This window comes from Zonotrichia leucophrys, unplaced genomic scaffold (genome assembly GCF_028769735.1).
Source record: "Zonotrichia leucophrys gambelii isolate GWCS_2022_RI unplaced genomic scaffold, RI_Zleu_2.0 Scaffold_823_21741, whole genome shotgun sequence".
NCBI classification, from domain to species: Eukaryota; Metazoa; Chordata; class Aves; order Passeriformes; family Passerellidae; genus Zonotrichia; species Zonotrichia leucophrys.
The window spans coordinates 944-21,741 of record NW_026993028.1 but is presented as its reverse complement, the minus strand read 5'-3'; the positions used below and the strand labels follow the sequence as shown (position 1 = coordinate 21,741).

The window sequence follows — 20,798 nt, the reverse complement described above, 5'->3', positions numbered from 1 at the left end:
CGGGGGGCTGCCCCCGGTGGTGACAGGGCTGTCCCCGGGGCTGCCCCTGTTGCCCTTTCCCCGTTCCCGCAGGTTTCTGGGCGGTGAAGGCTGTCCCCTTTTGGTGCCTGTGTCCCTGTCCCCGCAGGTTTCTCGGTGGCCGCGGCCCCGGCCCTGACCCGGCCGCACGCTCTGAGCTTCGTGTCGGGCGCGCCGCGGGCCAACCACAGCGGGGCGGTGCTGCTGCTGCGGGCGGACAGCGCGAACCGCCTGGTGCCCGAGGCCGTGCTGGCCGGGGAGCAGCTGAGCTCCGCCTTCGGCCACGCGCTGGCGCTGCTCGACCTCAACAGCGACGGGTGCGGCACCCGGGGCACCTGTGTGTGTCACCTGTGTCACCCCTGTGTCACCCGTGTGTCACCCGTGTCAGCTGTGTGTGTCACTGTGGGGCATGGGGCCCAATGGACACCGTGGGGCCCCCGGTGCTCTTTTGGGGGTCCCCGTGTGTCCCTGTCACCTGGGGCACCTATGTGGCACCTGTGGGGACCTGTGTCCTGTGTGTGTCCCTGGTGTGTCCCCCCTGTGTCCCCCTGTCCTGGTTGTCCCTGTTGCCCCTTGGACCGGGGCACTTGTGGGCCCTTTTGTGTCCCCCCTGTGTCACCCTGTCCTTGTGGTCCCCTGTACCTGTTTCCCCTGGGTAACATCCCCTGTGGCCCCCGGGCACCTTGTTTTCACCTGTTTTCACCTGTGTCACTGTTGTGTCAGCCTGGCCCCTTTGGGGAAACCTGTGGGGCCCTTGGCACCCTGTTACCTGTGTGTGTCACCTTTGGACCTGTGCAGCTGTGTACCTGGTTACCTGGGTCACCTTGTGTCCCCCGGTGTGTTCACCTGTCACCTTGTACCTTTGTGTTCCCCGTGTCAGTTTCCCCTGTGCCACCCTGTAGCTTGTGTGACCCGGGCCCGGGCATGCAGGGCACCTTTCCCCTGTGGAAAGGGGCCTGCCCGGGCACCCGGGAAGGGCAGTGGCCCCTTGGGACACCGGGGGTGTGACCCAAAAAAACCCTTCCCCCCCAAAACCCCCCCCAAACCCTCCCCCCCCCCTGACCCCCTCCACCCCCCTCCCCACCCCCTAAACCCCCCCCTCCCCCCCTGAACCCCCCAAATCCCTTCCCCCCCCCAGAACCCCCCAAAACTCTTCCTTCCCCCCCCCAGACCCCCTCCCCACCCCTGTGACCCCCCAACCCCTTGGGTGCCCCCATAGTAGTGCCACCTCGGTCCCCTAACCCCCCCCAGCTCGACGTGACCTGCCGTGGCCCCCCCACCTTTCGATCGCCCCAAGCCCGCTCTAGGGGGGTCTGGGCGGTGACACCCTACGTGCCCCGCTGGCTCCCCCCAGCTGCGCGACTCGGCCGTGGGACCCTCCCGGACTGTTTTCGAGGGCAGAGGGAGGGGGGGGGGTTACGTTTCATCAACGGGGGGAGCTTGGGGTTGGGAGAGGTTGGGGAGGGCCCTGGCGGTGACGCGCTTCGGCAGCGCGGTTGCTCGGGGGGACTGGGACGGGGGATTCGGGGGTTTGGGAGGTTTGAGGGGATGGGGCGTTCGGGGGTCTGGGGATGATGCGGATGGTTTGAGGGAGGTGGATTTGGGGGTTGGGGGTTTGAGGGGTTTGGGGGGTTTGGGGTTGGGAGGGACTGGACGGGACGGCTTCGGGGTGAGTTGGGGGTGGGATTGGGGGGATTCGGGGTCGGGGGTTTGGGGATTTGGGGCGTTCTGGGGGTCTGGGAGGACTGGGACGAGATGGGTTTGGGGTGGGGGAGGGATTGGGGGATGGGTTCGAGGGGGGGGTTGGGGAGGGGGATGTGGTGGGGTGATTCGGGGAGGTTTGAGGGGATTTGGGGTGGGATTTGGGGGATTTTGGGGGGATTCGGGGGTTTTGGGGGGTTTGAGGGGATTTGGGGACGTTCTGGGGGTCTGGGGATGGACCTGGGACGAGATGGGTGGTTGAGGGGTGGGGGTTTGAGGGATTTTGGGGGGATTCGGGGGGTTTCAGGGAGGTTTGGGGGCGTTTTGGGGGTTTGGGGTCTGGGGAGGGACCTGGACCGGGATGGGTTGGAGGGTGAGGGGTTTGGGGAGGGGGATTTGGGGGGAAATTCAGGGGGTTTCAGGGAGGTTTGAGGGGATTTTGGGGGGATTCGGGGGCGTTTTGGGGGTCTGGGGAGGGAGCTGGACGGGGACGGCTTCGAGGGTGAGGGGATCGGGGGGGAGGGGGTCTGGGGAGGGGATTTGGGGTCTGGGGATGGACCAAAACCATGCTGGGTTCGAGGGTGAGGGGTTTGGAGGAGATTTGGGGGGGAATTCGGGGGGTTTGAGGGGATTTAGGGGGGATTTGGGGGATTTTGGGGAGGTTTGAGGGGATTTAGGGGGGATTTGGGGGATTTTTGGGGAGGTTTGAGGGGTTTTTGAGGGCGGTTTTGAGGGTCTGGGGATGAACCAAAACCACGATGGGTTCGAGGGTGAGTGGCTGCGGGGAGGGGGATTCGGGGGGAATTTGAGGGGATTTTGGGGAGGTTTTTTGGGGGGGATTTAGGGATCTGACCCCCCAAAAATCCCCAAATTTCCCCAAATTCCCCCCAGACCTGGCCGTGGGCGCCCCTTTTGACGGCGCGGGCAAGGTGTTCATTTACCACGGCAGCGCCCTGGGCATCGTCACCCGCCCGGCGCAGGTGAGGGGGGCTCGGGGGGGCCCGGGTGGGTCTGGGGGCGTCCCGGGGGGGTCCCGGGCTCATCCAGCGCCCCCCCCCTGCCCAGGTGCTGGATGGGGAGGCCGTGGGGGTCTCGGCCTTTGGCTACTCGCTCTCGGGGGGGCTGGACGTGGATGGGAACCTGTACCCCGACCTGCTGGTGGGGTCCCTGTCGGACACCGTGGTGCTCTACAGGTACAGAGACCCCCGCCCAGCCCTGGGACCCCCAAAATTCCTGAGGATTCCAAACCTCCTGAGTGGCCCCCCCAGCCTTGGGACCCCCAAAATCCCAAAATTCCTGAGGATTCCAAACCTCCTGAGTGGCCCCCCAGCCCTGGGACCCCAAAATCCAAAATTCCTGAGGATTCCGAACCTCCTGAGTGGCCCCCCCAGCCTGGGACCCCCAAAATCCCAAATTCCTGAGGATTCCAAACCCCCGGAGTGGCCCCCCCAGCCCTGGGACCCCCAAAATCCCAGAGGATCTCCTGTCTCTGAGCGGCCCCCCCAGACCTGGGACCCCCCAAAATCCCTAAATTCCTGATGATCCCAAACCCCCGGAGTAGCCCCCCCAAACCTGCGACCCCCAAAATCCCAAAATTCCTGAGGATTCCAAACCTCCTGAGTGGCCCCCCCAGCCTTGGGACCCCCAAAATCCCCCAGTTCCTGAGGACCCCCCGTCCCTGAGCATTCTCCCCATTCCTGGGACCCCCCCAGACCCCCAAAATCCCTCCATTCCCGAGGATCCCAAACCCCAATTGGAGCAGCCCCCAATTTCTGGGACCCCCAGAATCCCCCAATTCCTGGAGTGGTACCCCAGCTCTGGGACCCCCCCCCCCCCCCCCGAATCCCTCAATTCCTTGAGGATCCCCGTCCCAGGGTGGCCCCCAATATCTGGGACCCCCCAAAAATCTCCAAATTCCTGAGGATCCCAAACCCCTGGAGGGGCTCCCCCATTCCTGGACATCCCCCAAATCCTTGAGCCCCCCGAAATCCCTGCGCCCCCCCTGCCCCAGCAATTCCCCCTTCCCAGAGACCCCCAAATCCCCCCGAACCCCCAAATCCTCGATCCCCCCGCCCCTGGGGTGTCCCGGGGGCACTCTCAGGGTTGGGGGGCTCCCCCCGGACCCCCATTTCCCCCCGTTTTTCCCGGTTAGGGCGCGGCCGGTGGTTCACGTGTCCCGGGACGTGTCGGTGCTGCCGCCGCTCATCGACCTGGAGCAGAGCAACTGCCGCGACGGGCCCGGCGTGTGGTGCGTGGCACCGGGACCCCCCCGTGTCCCCCCCGTGTCCCCTCCATGTCCCCCGTGTCCCCAAGTGTCCCCCGTGTCCCCTCCATGTCCCCGTGTCGCCTCCTGACCCCCCATGTCCCCTATTTTTCCCCCGTGTCTCCCCATGATCCCCCCCATGTTCCCCTTTGTCCCTGCCGTGTCCCCCTTGTGTCCCCTTTCATGTCCCCCCCCCCGTGTCCTCCCCCCGTGTCCCCCCCCCCGTGTGTGTCCCCTCTTATGGCCCCCATGTCCCTGTGTCCCCATTTGTCCCCCCGTGTCCCCTCCGTGTCCCCCCCTCCTCTCCCCGTGTCCCCTCGTGTCCCCCCATGTCGCCCTGTGTCCCTCCTTGTCCTCCCCGTGTCCCCCCATGATCCCCCAAGTGTCCCCCCCCGTGTCCCCTATGACCTCCCACACATCCCCCCCGTGTCCCCCCCCATTGTCCCCCCCGTGTCCCCTCCATGTCCATCCCCAGTGTCCCCCCGTGTGCCCCCCATGCCCCCTCCTCGTGTCCCTGATGCCCCTCGCGTCTCCCGTGTCTCCATCATGTCCCCCTCCAGTGTCCCCCCCCGTGTCCCTCCCCATTGTCCCCCCTGTGTCCCCTCCATGTCCCCTCCGTGTCCCCCTCCATGTCCATCCCCAGTGTCCCCCCGTGTGCCCCCATGATCCCCAAGTGTCCCCCTCGTGTCCCCTATGACCCCCCCACATATCCCCATCATGTCCCCCCTGTGTCCCCCCCGTGTCCCCTCCCGGTGCCGCTGTGGGGGTGTCGGGACCCCCCCGGTGACCCCGTGTGTCCCCATCATGTCCCCCCCATGTCCCCTCCATGTCCCCCCCCTGTGTCCCCCCCGTGTCCCCCCCGTGTCCCCTCCCGGTCCCGCTTTGGGGGTGTCGGGACCCCCCCGGTGACCCCCGTGTGTCCCCCCCAGCCTGGAGCTCCGGGCGTGTTTCAGCTTCAGCGAGAGCCTGGCCGGGGACAGCGCCCCCGCCCCGCTGGGTGAGTGACCCCCGGCACCCCCAAACCGGGGGGACCCCCAGTTCCAGGGACACCCCGAGCCCTGGGGACCCCTCAACCCCGGGGGACCCCCCAATCCCTGAGAGTCCCCCAATCCTGGCTGTTGTTCCCAGTCCCCAAAGACCCCCCCATTCTTTGGGGTTCCCCATTCTTCGAAGTCCCCCCAATTCCTGGGGATCCCCCAGGACCCCAATCCCTGCACACCCCCATCCTTTGGGACCCCCCCATCTTTGGACCCCTCCCCATCCTTTTGGCCCCTCCCCATCCTTAAGGACGCCCCCAAATCTTTGAGCCTCCCCTCTTTGGGACCCCTCCCCATCCTTTGGGCCCCCAAAGCCTTTGAGCTCCCCATTATGTGGGACCCCTCCCCATCTTTGGAGCCCCCAAATCCTTTGGGCCCCTCCCCATCCTTTGGGACCCCTCCCCATCTTTGGAGCCCCCCATTATGTGGGACCCCTCCCCATCTTTGGAGCCCCCAAATCCTTTGGGCTCCTCCCCATCCTTTGGGACCCCAACCCTTGGGACCCTCCCCATTCTCTGGAACTCCCCCAAACTTTTGGGCCCCCCCCCGCCATCCTTTGTCCCCCAAATCCTTTGGGCCCCTCTCCGTCTTTTGAGGCTCCCCCAAATCTCTGAGGCCTCCATCCTTGGGACCCCTCCCCATCCTTGGGACCCCTCCCCATCCTTTGGGACCCCTCCCCATCCTTTGGGCCCCCAAATCCTTTGGGCTCCTCCCCATCCTTTGGGACCCCAACCCTTGGGACCCTCCCCATTCTCTGGAACTCCCCCAAACTTTTGGGCCCCTCCCCATCTTTGGAGCCCCCCAAATCTCTGCCCCCCCCAGAGCTGGCGCTGGCGCTGGAGGCGGACTCGGAGCGGCGCCTGCGGGGGCAGCAGCCCCGGGGCTCCTTCCTGGAGCGGGGCCCGGCCGAGCCCGAGCACCGGATCCGGGCCCGCCTGGAGCTGCCCCGGCCGCGGGAGCGGCGCTGCGTGCCGGCCACCTTCCGCCTGCACGTGCGTCGGCCTCATCCCCCTCCTCATCCTCATCCTCCTCCTCATCCTCATCCTCCTCATCCTCATCCTCATCCTCATCCTCATCCTCATCCTCATCCTCCTCATCCTCCTCTTCCGCCACCTTCCGCCTGCACGTGCGTGCTTCGGCCTCATCCCCCTCCTCATCCTCATCCTCCTCATCCTCATCCTCATCCTCATCCTCCTCTTCCGCCTGCACGTGCGTCAGCTTCATCCCCCTCCTCATCCTCCCCCTCCTCATCCTCATCCTCATCCTCATCCTCCTCATCCTCATCCTCATCCCCCTCCTCATCCTCATCCCCCTCCTCATCCTCATCCTCATCCTCATCCTCATCCTCATCCTCATCCTCATCCTCATCCTCATCCTCATCCTCATCCCCTTCCTCATCCTCCTCTTCCGCCACCTTCCGCCTGCACGTGCGTGCTTCGGCCTCATCCCCTTCCTCCTCATCCTCATCCTCATCCTCACCCTCATCCTCCTCATCCTCATCCTCCTCTTCCGCCTGCACGTGCGTCAGCTTCATCCCCCTCCTCATCCTCATCCTCATCCTCATCCTCATCCTCCTCATCCTCATCCTCATCCTCATCCTCATCCCCTTCCTCATCCTCATCCTCCTCTTCCGCCATCTTCTGCCTGCACGTGCGTGCTTCGGCCTCATCCTCCTCATCCTCATCCTCATCCCTTCCTCTTCCTTATCCTCACCCTCATCCTCATCCTCATCCTCATCCTCATCCTCATCCTCATCCTCATCCTCATCCTCATCCTCATCCTCATCCTCATCCTCATCCTCATCCTCATCCTCCTCTTCCGCCACCTTCCGCCTGCACGTGCGTCAGCTTCATCCCCCTCCTCATCCTCCCCCTCCTCATCCTCATCCTCATCCTCATCCTCATCCTCATCCTCCTCTTCCGCCTGCACGTGCGTGCTTCAGCCTCATCCCCTTCCTCCTCATCCTCATCCTCATCCTCACCCTCATCTTCACCTTCCTCAGCCTCCTCTTCCTCACCATCAGCCCTGTCCCCCATCCCTGTCCCCATCTCCTCCTCCTTCTCCCCATTTTCCCCCCAGGTGTCCCCAGTGCCCCCCTGACCTTCCTCCCCTCCTCCTCCTCCTCAGGACGACATCCGGGACAAGCTCCGCCCCATCGCTGTCACTCTGTCCTTCTCCATCGCGGGGACATCGCGGGGGCGCCGGGGGACACGGGGGACACCACGGGGGACACCACGGGGGACACGGGGGACAGCGCTGCCCCCGCTGGAGCCGGCGCTGAGCCCGCGGCAGCCCAGCACGCTGCGCACCGAGGTGACACTGCCACCCTGTGTCACACACCTGTGTCACTGTGTGTCACCCTGTGTCACTGTGTCACCTGTGTCACCCTGTGTCACCTCCTGTGTCACTGTGTGTCACCCTGTGTCCCCCCTTGGACCCGGCGCTGAGCCCGCGGCAGCCCAGCACGCTGCGCACCGAGGTGACACTGCCACCGTGTGTCACCTCCTGTGTCACTGTGTCACCTCCTGTGTCACCTCCTGTGCCACCCTGTGTCACCTGTGTCACCGTGTGTCACCTCCTGTGTCACTGTGTGTCACCCTGTGTCACTGTGCCACTGTGTCACCCTGTGTCACACACCTGTGCCACTGTGTGTCACCCTGTGTCACCTGTGTCACCTCCTGTGTCACCGTGTGTCACCTCCTGTGTCACCCTATGCCACCCTGTGTCACTGTGTGTCACCCCGTGTCACCTCTTGTGTCACCTCCTGTGTCACCTCCCGTGTCACTGTGTCACCTCCTGTGTCACTCTGTGTCACTGTGTGTCACCCTCTGTGTCACTGTGTCACCTCCTGTGTCACCGTGTGTCACCCTATGCCACTCTGTGTCACTGTGTGTCACCCTCTGTGTCACTGTGTGTCACCCTGTGTGACTGTGTCACCTCCTGTGTCACCTCCTCTGTCACCCTGTGTCACCCATTATCCCCAGTACTGAGCCCGCACCAGCCCAGCACGCTGCGCACCGAGGTGACACTGCCACCCTGTGTCACCTGTGTCACCCTGTGTCACCCTCTGTGTCACTGTGTCACCTCCTGTGTCACCCTATGCCACTGTGTGTCACCTCCTGTGTCATTGTGTCACCTGTGTCACTGTGTCACCCTGTGTCACCTGCCTCTGTCACCCACTGTGTCCCTCCGTGTCCCCCAGTCCCAGTTTGGGACACTCAGAGCGTCCCCCATGTCCCCCCACCAGAATTTGGGACAGCAGGAGTGTCACCTATGTCCCCCCTCCATGTCCCCCTATCCCAGTTTGGGACACTGGGAGTGTCACCTGTGTCCCTCCTGTGTCCTCCTGTCTGTCCTTGTGTCCCCTCCTGTGTCCCCAGTGTCCTCATGTCCTCCCATGTCCCCGCAGTGTCCCTGCAGTGTCCCCATGTCCCCGGTGTCCCTCTTATTGCTGGGTGTGTCCCCATCCCGCAGTGTCCCCATGTCCCCCCACGTCCCCATCCCTCCATGTCCCCGCAGTGTCCCCGCAGTGTCCCCATGTCCCCCGGTGTCCCTCCTGTGTCCTCCTATCTGTCCTTGTGTCCCCTCCTGTGTCCCCAGTGTCCTCATGTCCTCCCATGTCCCCGCAGTGTCCCCATGTCCCCGGTGTCCCTCTTATTGCTGGGTGTGTCCCCATCCCTCCATGTCCCCGCAGTGTCCCCGCAGTGTCCCCGCAGTGTCCCCATGTCCCCCCGTGTCCCCATCCCGCAGTGTCCCCATGTCCCCCCGTGTCCCCCCGTGTCCCATCCTCTATGTCCCTGCAGTGTCCCCATGTCCCCTGGCGTCCCCATCCCGCAGTGTCCCAATGTCCCCCCACGTCCCCATCCCTCCATGTCCCCGCAGTGTCCCCGCAGTGTCCCCATGTCCCCCCGTGTCCCCCCGTGTCCCCCAGGTGCATTTCCTGCGCCAGGGCTGCGGCGATGACCGGATCTGCCAGAGCCACCTGGAGCTGCGGCCGCGCTTCTGCGCCCGCCTTGGGGACAGCGACTTCCTGGCCCTGCCCCGGTGAGGGGACAGCAGGGGACAGCGCCACTGGCGGGGGGGGTGGCACTGCCAGCCTGGGGTCACTGCCCCTGAGAACGCAGGGGTGTCACCAAGGGAGGGACAGGGGCGAGGATGGCACTGCCACCTTCTCCCTGAGGGCCCTGGGGTGTCACCAAGGGAGGGACAGGGGCGAGGATGGCACTGCCACCTCTGTCATGTCACTGTAAGGAACTGGGGATGTCCCCAAGGGAGTGACAGAGACAAGGATGGCACTGCCACCCCTGGGGTGACTGCCCTGGGGACCCCTGAGAGCCCTGGGGTGTCACCAAGGAGGGACAGGGGCGAGGATGGCACTGCCACCTTCACCCTGGGTACCCAAGGATGTCCCCAAGGAGTCACAGAGACAAGGATGGCACTGCCACCACTGGGGTCGCTGCCTTGGGGACCCCTGAGAGCCCTGGGGTGTCACCAAGGGAGTGACAGGGATGAGGATGGCACTGCCACCACACTGTGAGGAACTGGGGATGTCCCCAAGGCAGTCACAGAGGCGAGGATGGCACTGCCATCCTCCCGGGGATGTCCCCAAGGTGTCACACGTACAAGGCTGGCACTGCCACCCTCCCGGGGTGTCCCCAAGGTGTCACACGTACAAGGCTGGCACTGCCACCCTCCCAGGGATGTCCCCAAGGTGTCACACGTGTCGCTGCCCGCAGGGACGAGGATGGCACTGCCACCTCTCTGCATGCCCAGGGATGTCCCCAAGGCAGTCACACGTACAAGGCTGGCACTGCCATCCTCCCGGGGATGTCCCCAGGGTTCTCAGGGTGTCACTGCCTGCAGGGACGGGGATGGCACTGCCATCTCCCTTTAAGGGATGTCCCCAAGGTGTCACACGTACAAGGCTGGCACCGCCATCCTCCCGGGGATGTCCCCAAGGTGTCACACGTACAAGGCTGGCACTGCCATCTCCCTTTGAGGGATGTCCCCAAGGCAGTCACACGTACAAGGCTGGCACTGCCATCCTCCCGGGGATGTCCCCAAGGTGGTCACAGGAGTGAGGATGGCACTGCCATCTTCACCTTGAGCGCCCAGGGATGTCCCCAAGGCAGTCACACGTACAAGGCTGGCACTGCCACCCTCCCAGGGATGTCCCCAAGGTGTCACACGTACAAGGATGGCACTGCCATCTCCCTTTGAGGGATGTCCCCAAGGCAGTCACACGTACAAGGCTGGCACTGCCATCCTCCCGGGGATGTCCCCAAGGTGTCACACGTGTCGCTGCCCGCAGGGACGAGGACGGCACTGCCATCCTGGCCATCGGTGACCAGAAGGACGTGGCCCTGGAGCTGCAGGTGACCAACGAGCCCTCGGACCCCGCGCAGCCGCACAGGGACGGGGACGACGCCCACCAGGCCCTGCTGGTGGCATCGCTGCCCCCCGAGCTGCCCTACGCTGCCATCCGGGCCGAGGAGAGCGCGGTGAGATGGGGACAGGGGGGACATGGGGACACTGGGGACAGGGACAGTGATGGGGACAGGGCAGGGATGGGGATGGGGACAGGGACAGGGACACAGGGGACACAGAGGACACAGGGGACATGGGGACAGGGATGGGGACAGGGACAGGGACACAGGGACCGGGACACAGGGACACAGGGGACAGCTGGGGACAGAGGGATGGGGACACTGGGGTGGGGATGGGGACAGGGACAGTGATGGGGACAGGGACAGGGACACAGGGGACACAGGGGACACAGGGGACAGCTGGGGACAGGGACAGGGGGACAGGGCAGGGACAGGGACAAGGACACAGGGGACATGGGGACAGGGACAGGGGGACAGGACGGGGACAGGGGGACAGGGTGGGGGATGGTCCTGGGGGTGTGGGATGGGGTCAGAGCGGGACTCAGGGTTGGGGTCACTCTGTGGTCACTCTGTGGTCACTCTGGGGGTGCCCTCAGGGTTGGGGTCACTCTGTGGTCACTCTGTGGTCACTCTGGGGGTGACCCCGGGCTCACCCCTGTCCCCCCCCATTCCATCCCATTCCCAGGTTCTGTGCTTGGCCAACCCCAACGGCTCCAGGGTGGAGTGCGAGCTGGGGAACCCTCTCAAACGGGGGGCTCAGGTGGGCGCAGCCCCCTCCCCAACCCCCCCCCCGGACCCCTCCGACCCCCCAGCGCCCCCCCAGCGCTCACCTGCCCCTCCCCAGGTGCGCTTCTTCCTCATCCTCAGCACCTCGGGCATCTCCATCCACACCACCGAGCTGGAGGTGCTGCTGGAGCTCAACACGTGAGCGGGGCAGGGATGGAGACCCCCGGGATTGGGGATGGAGACCCCCAAAGTGGGCATGGAGACCCCCGGGATGGCGTGGGGACCCCTGGAGATCCCTGGGATTTGGGATCCTGGGATTGGGGGATGGAGACCCCCGGGATTGGGGGCCAGAACCTGGGGATTTTGAGGGTGAGAACTCCGGGGAATTTGGGGTTTGGAGCCCCCAAGATTTGGGGTCTGAGCCCAGGGGGGTTTGGGGATGGAGACCCCCGGGACTGAGGATAAGAGCCCCTAGACTGTGGGGTCAGAGCCCTGCAGGATTTGGAGGCTGGAATCCCAGGGGATTTGGGGTCAGAGCCCGCAGGATCCGAGGTGAAGCCCAGGGGAATATTGGGGTCAGAACCCCCAGAATTTGTGGGCTGGAATCCAGGGGGGATTTGGGATCACACCCCCAGGATTTGGGGTTCAGAGACCCCAGGATTTGGGGTCTGGAATCCCAGGGGATTTGGGATCAGACCCCCAGGATTTGGGGTCAAAGCCCCAGGATTTGGGGTCTGGGATCCCAGGGGTTTTGTGGTCTGGAATCCCAGGGGATTTGGGATCAGACCCCCAGACTTTGGGTCCCAGACCCCCACAGAATTCGGGAACAAAACCCCGGCAATTTCAGACTCCGACCCCCAACATTTAGGGTCGGGGGGCTGCAATTTGGGGTTCACGCCCCTCGCACGCCCTTTGGGGGTTTTTCCTTTTGGGGTTTCACCCCCCCGACCCCAAATCCCCCCCAGGACCAGCGAGCAGCCGGGGCTGGAGCCGGTGGTCGCCCGCGCCCGCGTGGTCATCGAGCTGCCCCTGGCCGTCACCGGGTGAGCGGGGCCGGGTTTTGGGGTTTTGGGGTTTTGGGGTGCTCGGGGGGGGTGGGTTTGGGGTCGGGACCCCCCCCCTGACATCAGGGTGTCCCCACAGCGTGGCCGTGCCCCCCCGGCTGTTCTTTGGGGGGCAGGTGCTGGGGGAGAGCGCGGTGAAGAGGGAGAGCCAGGTGGGCAGCGCCGTCCGCTTCGAGGTCACGGTGAGAGACTCAGGGCTGTTTTGGGGTTCAGGGCTGTTTTTGGGGTTCAGGGCTGTTTTTGGGGTTCAGGGCTGTTTCTGGGGTTCAGGGCTGTTTTTGGGGCTCAGGGCTGTTTTTTGGGGTTCAGGGCTGTTTTTGGGGCTCAGCCCCATTTCCCCCCATGCCCCCCAGGTGTCGCAGCGGGGGCTCGGGTGCTGTTTTTGGGGTTCAGGGCTGTTTTTTGGGGTTCAGGGCTGTTTTGGGGCTCAGCCCCATTTCCCCCCATGCCCCCCAGGTGTCGCAGCGGGGGCTCAGGGCTGTTTTTGGGGGTTCAGGGCTGTTTTTGGGATCGGGGTTGTTTTTTGGGCCATGGCTCCATACAGGGGCTGTTTTTGGGTTCGGGGCTGTTTTTGGGGCTCAGGGCTGTTTTTGGGGTTCAGGGCTGTTTTTGGGGTTCAGGGCTGTTTGTGGGGCTCAGCCCCATTTCCCCCCATGCCCCCCAGGTGTCGCAGCAGGGGCCGGTGCTCAGGACCCCTGGCTCGGGTGCTGTTTTGGGGGTTCAGGGCTGTTTTTGGGGGTTCAGGGCTGTTTTTGGGGGCTCAGCCCATTCCCATCCTTTCCCCCCCAGGTGTCGCAGCGGGGCCCGGCTCTCCGCAGCCCTGGCTCGGGTGCTGTTTTTGGGGGTTCAGGGCTATTTTTGGGGTTCAGGGCTGTTTTTGGGGCTCGGGGCTGTTTTTGGGGTTCAGGGCTGTTTTTGGGGCTCAGGGCTGTTTTTGGGGTTCAGGGCTGTTTTTGGGGCTCAGCCCCATTCCCGTCCTTTCCCCCCCAGGTGTCGCAGCGGGGCCCGGCTCTCCGCAGCCCCGGCGCCGCCGCCCTGACCGTGCAGTGGCCGCTGGAGCTGCCCAACGGGAAGTGGCTCCTGTACCCGCTGAGCCTGGAGCTGGGCACCCCCCCCGTGCCCTGCAGCCCCCCGGGCAACCCCCTGCGCCTCGCCCTGGTGAGACCGGGGGGCACGGGGGCACGAGTGACCAGGGGGCGACCAGAGGTGTCCTGGGAGTGACCAGGGAGTGACCGGGGGTGGCCAAAGGTGGCCAAGGGGTGACCAGGGGGTGACCAGGGGGTGACCAGAGGTGTCCTGGGGTGTCCAGGCAGTGACCAGGGGTGGCCAAAGGTGGCCAAAGGCATCCAGAGGTGTCCAGAGTATTTGGGGTGGTGTCCAGAGGTGTCCTGGGAGTGTCCAGGGAGTGACCAGGGGTGGCCAGAGATGTCCTGGGAGTGCCCAGGGGTGCCCAGAGGTGTGCAGGGGTGGCCAAAAGGTGACCAGGGGTGTCCATGGGGTGTCCAAATATGTCCGGAGGTGTCCTGGGGTGTCCAGGGAGTGACCAGGGGTGGCCAAAGGCATCCAGAGGTGTCCAGAGTATTTGGGGTGGTGTCCAGAGGTGTCCTGGGAGTGTCCAAGGATGGCCAGAGGTGGCCAGAGATGTCCTGGGGGTGCCCAGGGGTGCCCAGAGGTGTCCAGGGGTGTCCAAGGATGGCCAGAGGTGTCCAGAGGTGTCCTGGGGTGTCCAGAGAGTGACCAGGGAGTGACCAAAGGTGTCCTGGGAGTGACTAGGGGGTGACCAGGGGTGTCCTGAGGTGTTTGGGGTGGTGTCCAGAGGTGTCCTGGGGTGCCCAGGGGTGTCCATGGGGTGTCCAAATATGTCCAGGGGTGTCCAGGGAGTGACCAGGGGGTGGCCAAAGGTGGCCAAAGGTGTTTGGGGTGGTGTCCAGAGGTGTCCTGGGAGTGTCCAGGGAGTGACCAGGGGGTGGCCAAAAGGTGACCAGGGGTGGCCAGGGCTGGCCAGAGGTGGTCAGAGATGTCCTGGGGACATTCAGGGGTGTCCAGAGGGGTCCAGGGGTGTCCAAAGGGTGCCCAGGGGTGTCCAGGGGTGTCCAGAGATGTCCAGAGGTGTCCAAAGGATGCCCAGGGGTGGCCAGGGGTGGTCAGAGATGTCCTGGGGGCATTCAGGGGTGTCCAGGGGTGGCCAAAAGGTGACCAGGGGTGGCCAGGGGTGGCCAGAGATGTCCTGGGGGCATTCAGGGGTGTCCAGAGATGTCCAAAGGATGTCCAAGGGTGGCTCAAGGTGTCCAGAGGTGGCCAAAGGATGCCCAGGGATGTCCAGGGGTGTCCAAAGATGGCCAGGGGTGGTCAGAGGTGTCCTGGGGGCATCCAGGGGTGTTCAGGGGGTGGCCAAAGGCACCCAAAGGTGTCCAGAGAAGTCCTGAGGGTGTCCTGGGGGTGGCCAGGGGGTACCCAGGAGTGGCCAAAGGGTGTCCAGAGGTGCCCAGGGATGTCCTGGGATGGTCAAAGGTTGTCCTGGGGTGTCTGGGAAGGGGGGACAGGGGTGCCCAGGGGTGTGCAGGGAGTGCCCAGGAATGGCCAAAGTTGGCCAGAGATGTCCTGGGGGTGTCCTGGGGTGCCCGGGGGTCTCTGCCCCCCCTTTCCCATGCCCATCTTTGCCCCCCCAGGAGCCGCCAGGCCGGGGGGAGCCCCCTGAGGAGCCCCCAGCCCGCTCGTGGTGGGTGCCCGCGGGGAGGAAGAGGAGGAACGTGACCCTGGTGAGGGGGGGGGGGGTTTGGGGTCCTCCTCCTTTGGGGGGCTCCTGTTCCTGGGATCCCCCTGGTCCCAGTGCCCCATTTCGGGGTGTCCCCATTTCGGGGTGTCCCCATTCCCGAGGCCACTCCATTCCTGGGGTCCCCCTGCTCTGTCCTGCCCTGCTCTGGTGTCCCCCCCATTCCTGGTGTCCCCATTCCCTGGGTGTCCCCACACTGTCCCCCCCATCCCTGGGATGTCCCCCTGTCCCCACCCTGTTCCCTTGCTGTCCCCCTGTCCCTGGGATGTCCCCCTATTCCTGGGGTGTCCCCTCACTGTCCCATACCTGGGTGTCCCTCACTGTCCCACTATGTCGCTTCTGTGCCAGACTGTGCCTGGGCATAGCGTGCTGCCGCTCATTCCAGTGCACCCCATCCCCGGGATGTCCCCACATTGTCCCCTCATTGTCCCCTGGCCAGGACTGTGCCGGGGCAACGGCTCGTGCACCCGTTCCAGTGCATCCCAATCCCCAGGGTGTCCCCTCACTGTCCCCTCTCTGTCCCCTCGCTGTCCCCTCGCTGTCCCCTCACTGTCCCCACCTTGTCCCCTTGCTGTCCCCTCTCTGTGCCAGGACTGTGCCCGGGGCATGGCTCGTGCCACCCGTTCAGTGCACCCCAATCCCGGGTGTCCCCTCGCTGTCCCCTCACTGTCCCCTCACTGTCCCCTCTCTGTCCCCTCTCTGTCCCCTCACTGTCCCCTCGCTGTCCCCTCGCTGTCCCCTCACTGTCCCCACCCTGTCCCCTCTCTGTGCCAGGACTGTGCCCGGGGCACAGCTCGGTGCCACCCGTTCCAGTGCACCCCAATCCCCGGGATGTCCCCACATTGTCCCCTCGCTGTCCCCTCGCTGTCCCCACTCTGTCCCCTCACTGTCCCCTCGCTGTCCCCTCTCTGTCCCCTCTCTGTCCCCTCACTGTCCCCTCACTGTCCCCTCTGTTACCCCAGGACTGTGCCCGGGGCACGGCTCGGTGCCGCCCGTTCCGGTGCACCCCAATCCCTGGGATGTCCCCTCACTGTCCCCTCACTGTCCCCTCTGTGCCAGGACTGTGCCCGGGGCACGGCTCGTGCCGCCCTTTCCCGGTGCACCCCAATCCCCAGGGTGTCCACCGCATTGTCCCCCTCACTGTCCCCATCCTGTCCCCTCGCTGTCCACGCTCTGTTACCCCAGGACTGTGCCCAGGGCACGGCTCGGTGCCGCCCGTTCCGGTGCACCCCAATCCCTGGATGTCCCTCGCTGTCCCCCACTGTCCCCATCCTGTCCCTCACTGTCCCCTCATTGTCCCCTCACTGTCCCCTCGCTGTCCCCCCTTGTCCCCTCGCTGTCCCCTCTCTGTGTCCAGGACTGTGCCCGGGGCACTGCTCGATGCCACCCGTTCCAGTGCACCCAATCCCTGGGATGTCCCCTCACTGTCCCCTCCCACTGTCCCCTCGCTGTCCCCACCTTGTCCCCTCGCTGTCCCCTCTCTGTCCAGACTGTGCCGGGGCACGCTCGTGCCGCCCGTTCGGGTGCCCCCAATCCCTGGGATGTCCCCACATTGTCCCCTCGCTGTCCCCACTCTGTCCCCCCCACTGTCCCCTCACGTCCCCTCATTGTCCCCTCGCTGTCCCCTCTCTGTCCCCTCACTGTCCCCTCCCTGTCCCCTCTCTGTATGCCAGGACTGTGCCCGGGGCACGGCTCGTGCCGCCCTTCCAGTGCACCCCAATCCCCGGGGATGTCCCCTCACTGTCCCCTCGCTGTCCCCACCCTGTCCCCTCTCTGTGCCAGGACTGTGCCCGGGGCATGGCTCAGTGCCGTCCGTTCTGTTGCACCCCAATCCCTGGGATGTCCCCTCACTGTCCCCACCCTGTCCCCTCACTGTCCCCTCACTGTCCCCTCACTGTCCCCTCTGTTACCCCAGGACTGTGCCCGGGGCACGGCTCGGTGCCGCCCGTTCCGGTGCCCGCTGCCGTCGCTGGAGCGCTCGGAGCTGCGGGCGCGGGGGCGCCTCTGGAACGGGACCTTCCTGGAGGTCAGGAGAGACCCCGGGGTGGGGAGGGGGCTCAGCCCGGCCAGGACCCCTCCCCAAATTCCCCAATTCCCCAATTCCCCATCGCAGGAGTTCCTGGACGTGGAGAACCTGGAGCTGATCGTGCGCGCCGAGGTCTCGGTGTCCTCCCCCCGCGGCAACGTCGTCATCAGGGACGCGGTGGCACAGGTGGGGACACCCCTGGGGACACCTGGGGACATCCCTGGGACACCTGGGGACATCCCTGGGGACACACCTGGGGACACCTGGGACACACCTGGGGACACACCTGGGACACACCTGTGACACCTGGGGACATCCCTGGGACATCCTTGGGACACACCTGGGACACCCCCGGGACACCCGGGACACCTGGGACACCTGGGGACATCCCTGGACACCTGGGGACACCTGGAGACATCCTTGGACACTGGGACACACTGGACACCTGGAGACCCTCAGACACTTCTGGGAACACCCCTGGGGACACCTAGGGACATCTGAGGACATCCCTGGGGACACCTGGACACATCCCTGGGACCCTCGGACACTCCTGGGGACACCTGGAGACATCTGGGGACATCCCTTGGACACTCCTGGGGACACCTCTGAGGACACTTGGGAACACCTGGGGACACCTGGGGACACCTCTGGAACACCCTGAGGACACTCCTGGGGACACCTGGGAAGCTGGGACACCCCCATGGGGACACCCTGGGGACACTTCTGAGGACACTTGGAACACTTGGGACACCCTGGGACACTTCAGGGACATCCCTGGGACCCTCAGACACTCCTGGGGACACCTCTGGGGACACCTGGGGACATCCGTGGAGACACCCAAGACCCCCCTGGGGACACCCCAGAACCTCCCCATGATCCCCTCAGAGACCCCCCCCCGGCCAATGTCCCCTGATGTCCCCATGGCCCCACTGACCCCCTGTGACCCCCGTGTGACCCCAGTGTGACCCCTGTGTGACCCCTGTGACCCCGCAGATGTCGGTGTCCCTGCACCTGGACCCGGGCGTGGCCGTCACCGCGGTGCCCTGGTGGGTGCTGCCGCTGGCGGTGCTGCTGGGGCTGCTGCTGCTGGCGCTGCTCGTGCTGGGGCTCTGGAAGGTGAGGGACGCCCTGCTATCGCGATATGGCGCGATAGAACACGACGTATCGCGATACGGCACGATAGAGTGGAGCATATCGCGATACGGCACTATACAGCGCGACATATCGCAATATACCCCTTGCTGTCCCATGCCATATCATATCCTTGTCCCCTCTCGTACCATGTCATGATATCCCTTGTTCTCTGGTGACATATCGCGATATATCACTCTGTCCAGTGCCATATCACAGTATCTCACTCTGTCTGGTGCCATATCGCGATATCTCAGTCTGTTCGGTGCCATGACGCCATATCTTGTGCTCTCTGGTGCCATATTGTGATATACCCCACACTGCCTTGTGCCATGTCGTGATATCTCACTGTGTCCAGTTCCATATTGCGATATATCCTGCTGTCCGGTGCCATATCGCGATATATCACTCTGTCTAGTGCCATATTGCAATATCTCACTCTGTCCGGTGCCATATTGCGATATGTCACTGTGTCCGGTGCCATATCGCGATATGTCTCACTCTGTCTAGTGCCATATTGCAATATCTCACTCTGTCTGGTGCCATATCGCGATATGTCACTGGGTCCTGTGCCATATCATGATATGTCTCACTCTGCCTGGTGCCATATCGCGATATGTCACTGTGCCCGGTGCCATATCGCGATATATCCCACTGTCCAGTGCCATATCGCGATATGTCGCTGTGCCCGGTGCCATGTCGCGATATCCCCGTGCCCTGTCTCCCCAGCTGGGGTTTTTCCGGCGGGCGGCGGCGGCCCCGCCCCCGGCCGTGCCGCGGTTCCGGGCCGTGCGCATCCCGCGGGAGCAGCGGCCCCAGGCCCGCGAGGGCCACACCGGAACCATCCTGCGGCCGCAGTGGGCGGCCGGACCCACGGACAGGGACGGCGACGGCGCCGCGCCCGGACCCGCCTGACGGACACCGGGACAGACGGACACAGCACGGACACAGGGATGGACACGGGATGGACACGGGAGGGACCCACGGACAGGGACGGCGACGGCGCCGCTCCCGGACCCGCCTGACGGACATGGCATGGACAGACGGACACAACACGGACACAGGGATGGACACGGGATGGACACAGGAGGGACCCACGGACAGGGACAGCGACGGCGCCGCGCCCGGACCCGCCTGACGGACATGGCATGGACAGACGGACACAGCACGGACACAGGGATGGACACGGGAGGGACCCACGGACAGGGACGGCGACGGCGCCGCGCCCGGACCCGCCTGACGGACGCCGGGACAGACGGACACAGCACGGACACAGCATGGACACAGGGATGGACACGGGATGGACACGGGATGGACCCACGGACAGGGACGGCGACGGCGCCGCTCCCGGACCCGCCTGACGGACGCCGGGACAGACGGACACAGCACGGATGGACAGACGGACACCCATGGACGGATGGACACAGCACGGACACAGGGATGGACACGGGATGGACACGGGAGGGACCCACGGACAGGGACGGCGACGGCGCCGCGCCCGGACCCGCCTGACGGACAGGGCATGGACAGACGGACACGGCACGGATGGACAGATGGGCACGGCTGGAGAGACGGACATGGCTGGATAGAAGGACACGGCCGGACAGACGGACACGGCACAGACGGACAGATGGAGACACGTCACAGACAGACGGACATGGGACGGATGGACACAGCATGGATGGACAGATGGACGCAGCTGGACAGACAGACACGGCACAGATGGACAGATGGACACAGCTGGACAGACGGGCATGGCACAGATGGACAGATGGACACAGCACAGACACGGGGATGGACATGGCATGGACAGATAGAGACAGCTGGACAGACAGACACGGCACGGATGGACAGACGGACACGGCATGGACATGGGGATGGACACAGCTGGACAGACGGACATGGGAGGGACAGGGATGGGGACAGCACTGCGCCAGGACCTGCCCGACCAACACCGACAGACAGATGGACATGGCACAGACACATGGACACAGCACAGATGGACACGGACAGACAGATGGACATGGGGATGGACATGGGGATGGACATGGCATGAGCACAGCGTGGACAAATGGACACAGGAATGGACAGGGGACATGGACAGATGGACACGGGGATGGACACAGCTGGACAGATGGACACAGGACAGGGATGGGCTGCAGACACCTGGACCCACATGAGGGACATCTGGGGTGGACACGGGGTGGACTCAGGACATGGGATAAGGGACACCGGACACGGGACAGAGGACAGGGGACACCGGACAGGGGACGGTCCCTGGTGTGCCCTGGGAAGGCCCCATGGAGGCCCCGCCATGTCCTGGAGCTCCAGGACGGGCAGTGGCCGGACAGAGCCACGGCCTCAGGGGTCAGTTCGGCCCCGGAGGTCATTTTGTCCCCATGGGTCACTTTTTGTCCCCAATAAAATGCGCTGACCCCACACTGACCCCGAGTGATGCTTCAGTGTCCAGGGTCTGCCGCCATGATGGGTGTGGGGGCCGCCATGATGGGTGTGGGGGCCGCCATGATGAGTGTGGGGGCCGCCATATTGGATGTGGCGGTCGCCATAATAGGACTGGCCGCTTCACCGTCAGTCCCGACCGTATCTCCGGACTAACCGGACACGCCCTCACCTCACGGCTCCGTTCCGACCGCTCCGAACCGGCCACAACC

At 64.8% G+C, this 20,798-nt stretch overlaps 1 protein-coding gene across 1 annotated transcript; it reads left to right on the top strand.

Moving 5' to 3' along the window:
- Window positions 1–127: 127 nt before the first annotated feature.
- LOC135442001 (integrin alpha-7-like) lies at window positions 128–20,567 on the top strand (the record flags this gene model as incomplete). The annotated part of the gene is made up of 19 exons (XM_064701555.1): window positions 128–355; window positions 2,611–2,699; window positions 2,785–2,912; window positions 3,872–3,967; window positions 4,912–4,979; window positions 5,842–6,011; window positions 7,147–7,332; window positions 8,951–9,063; window positions 10,331–10,520; window positions 11,092–11,166; window positions 11,251–11,330; window positions 12,098–12,175; window positions 12,276–12,378; window positions 13,187–13,354; window positions 14,866–14,955; window positions 16,885–16,995; window positions 17,083–17,181; window positions 17,989–18,111; window positions 18,856–20,567. Coding segments are annotated over 19 exons (2,381 nt in total), but the record flags the coding sequence as incomplete, so codon positions are not given.
- Window positions 20,568–20,798: the final 231 nt, after the last annotated feature.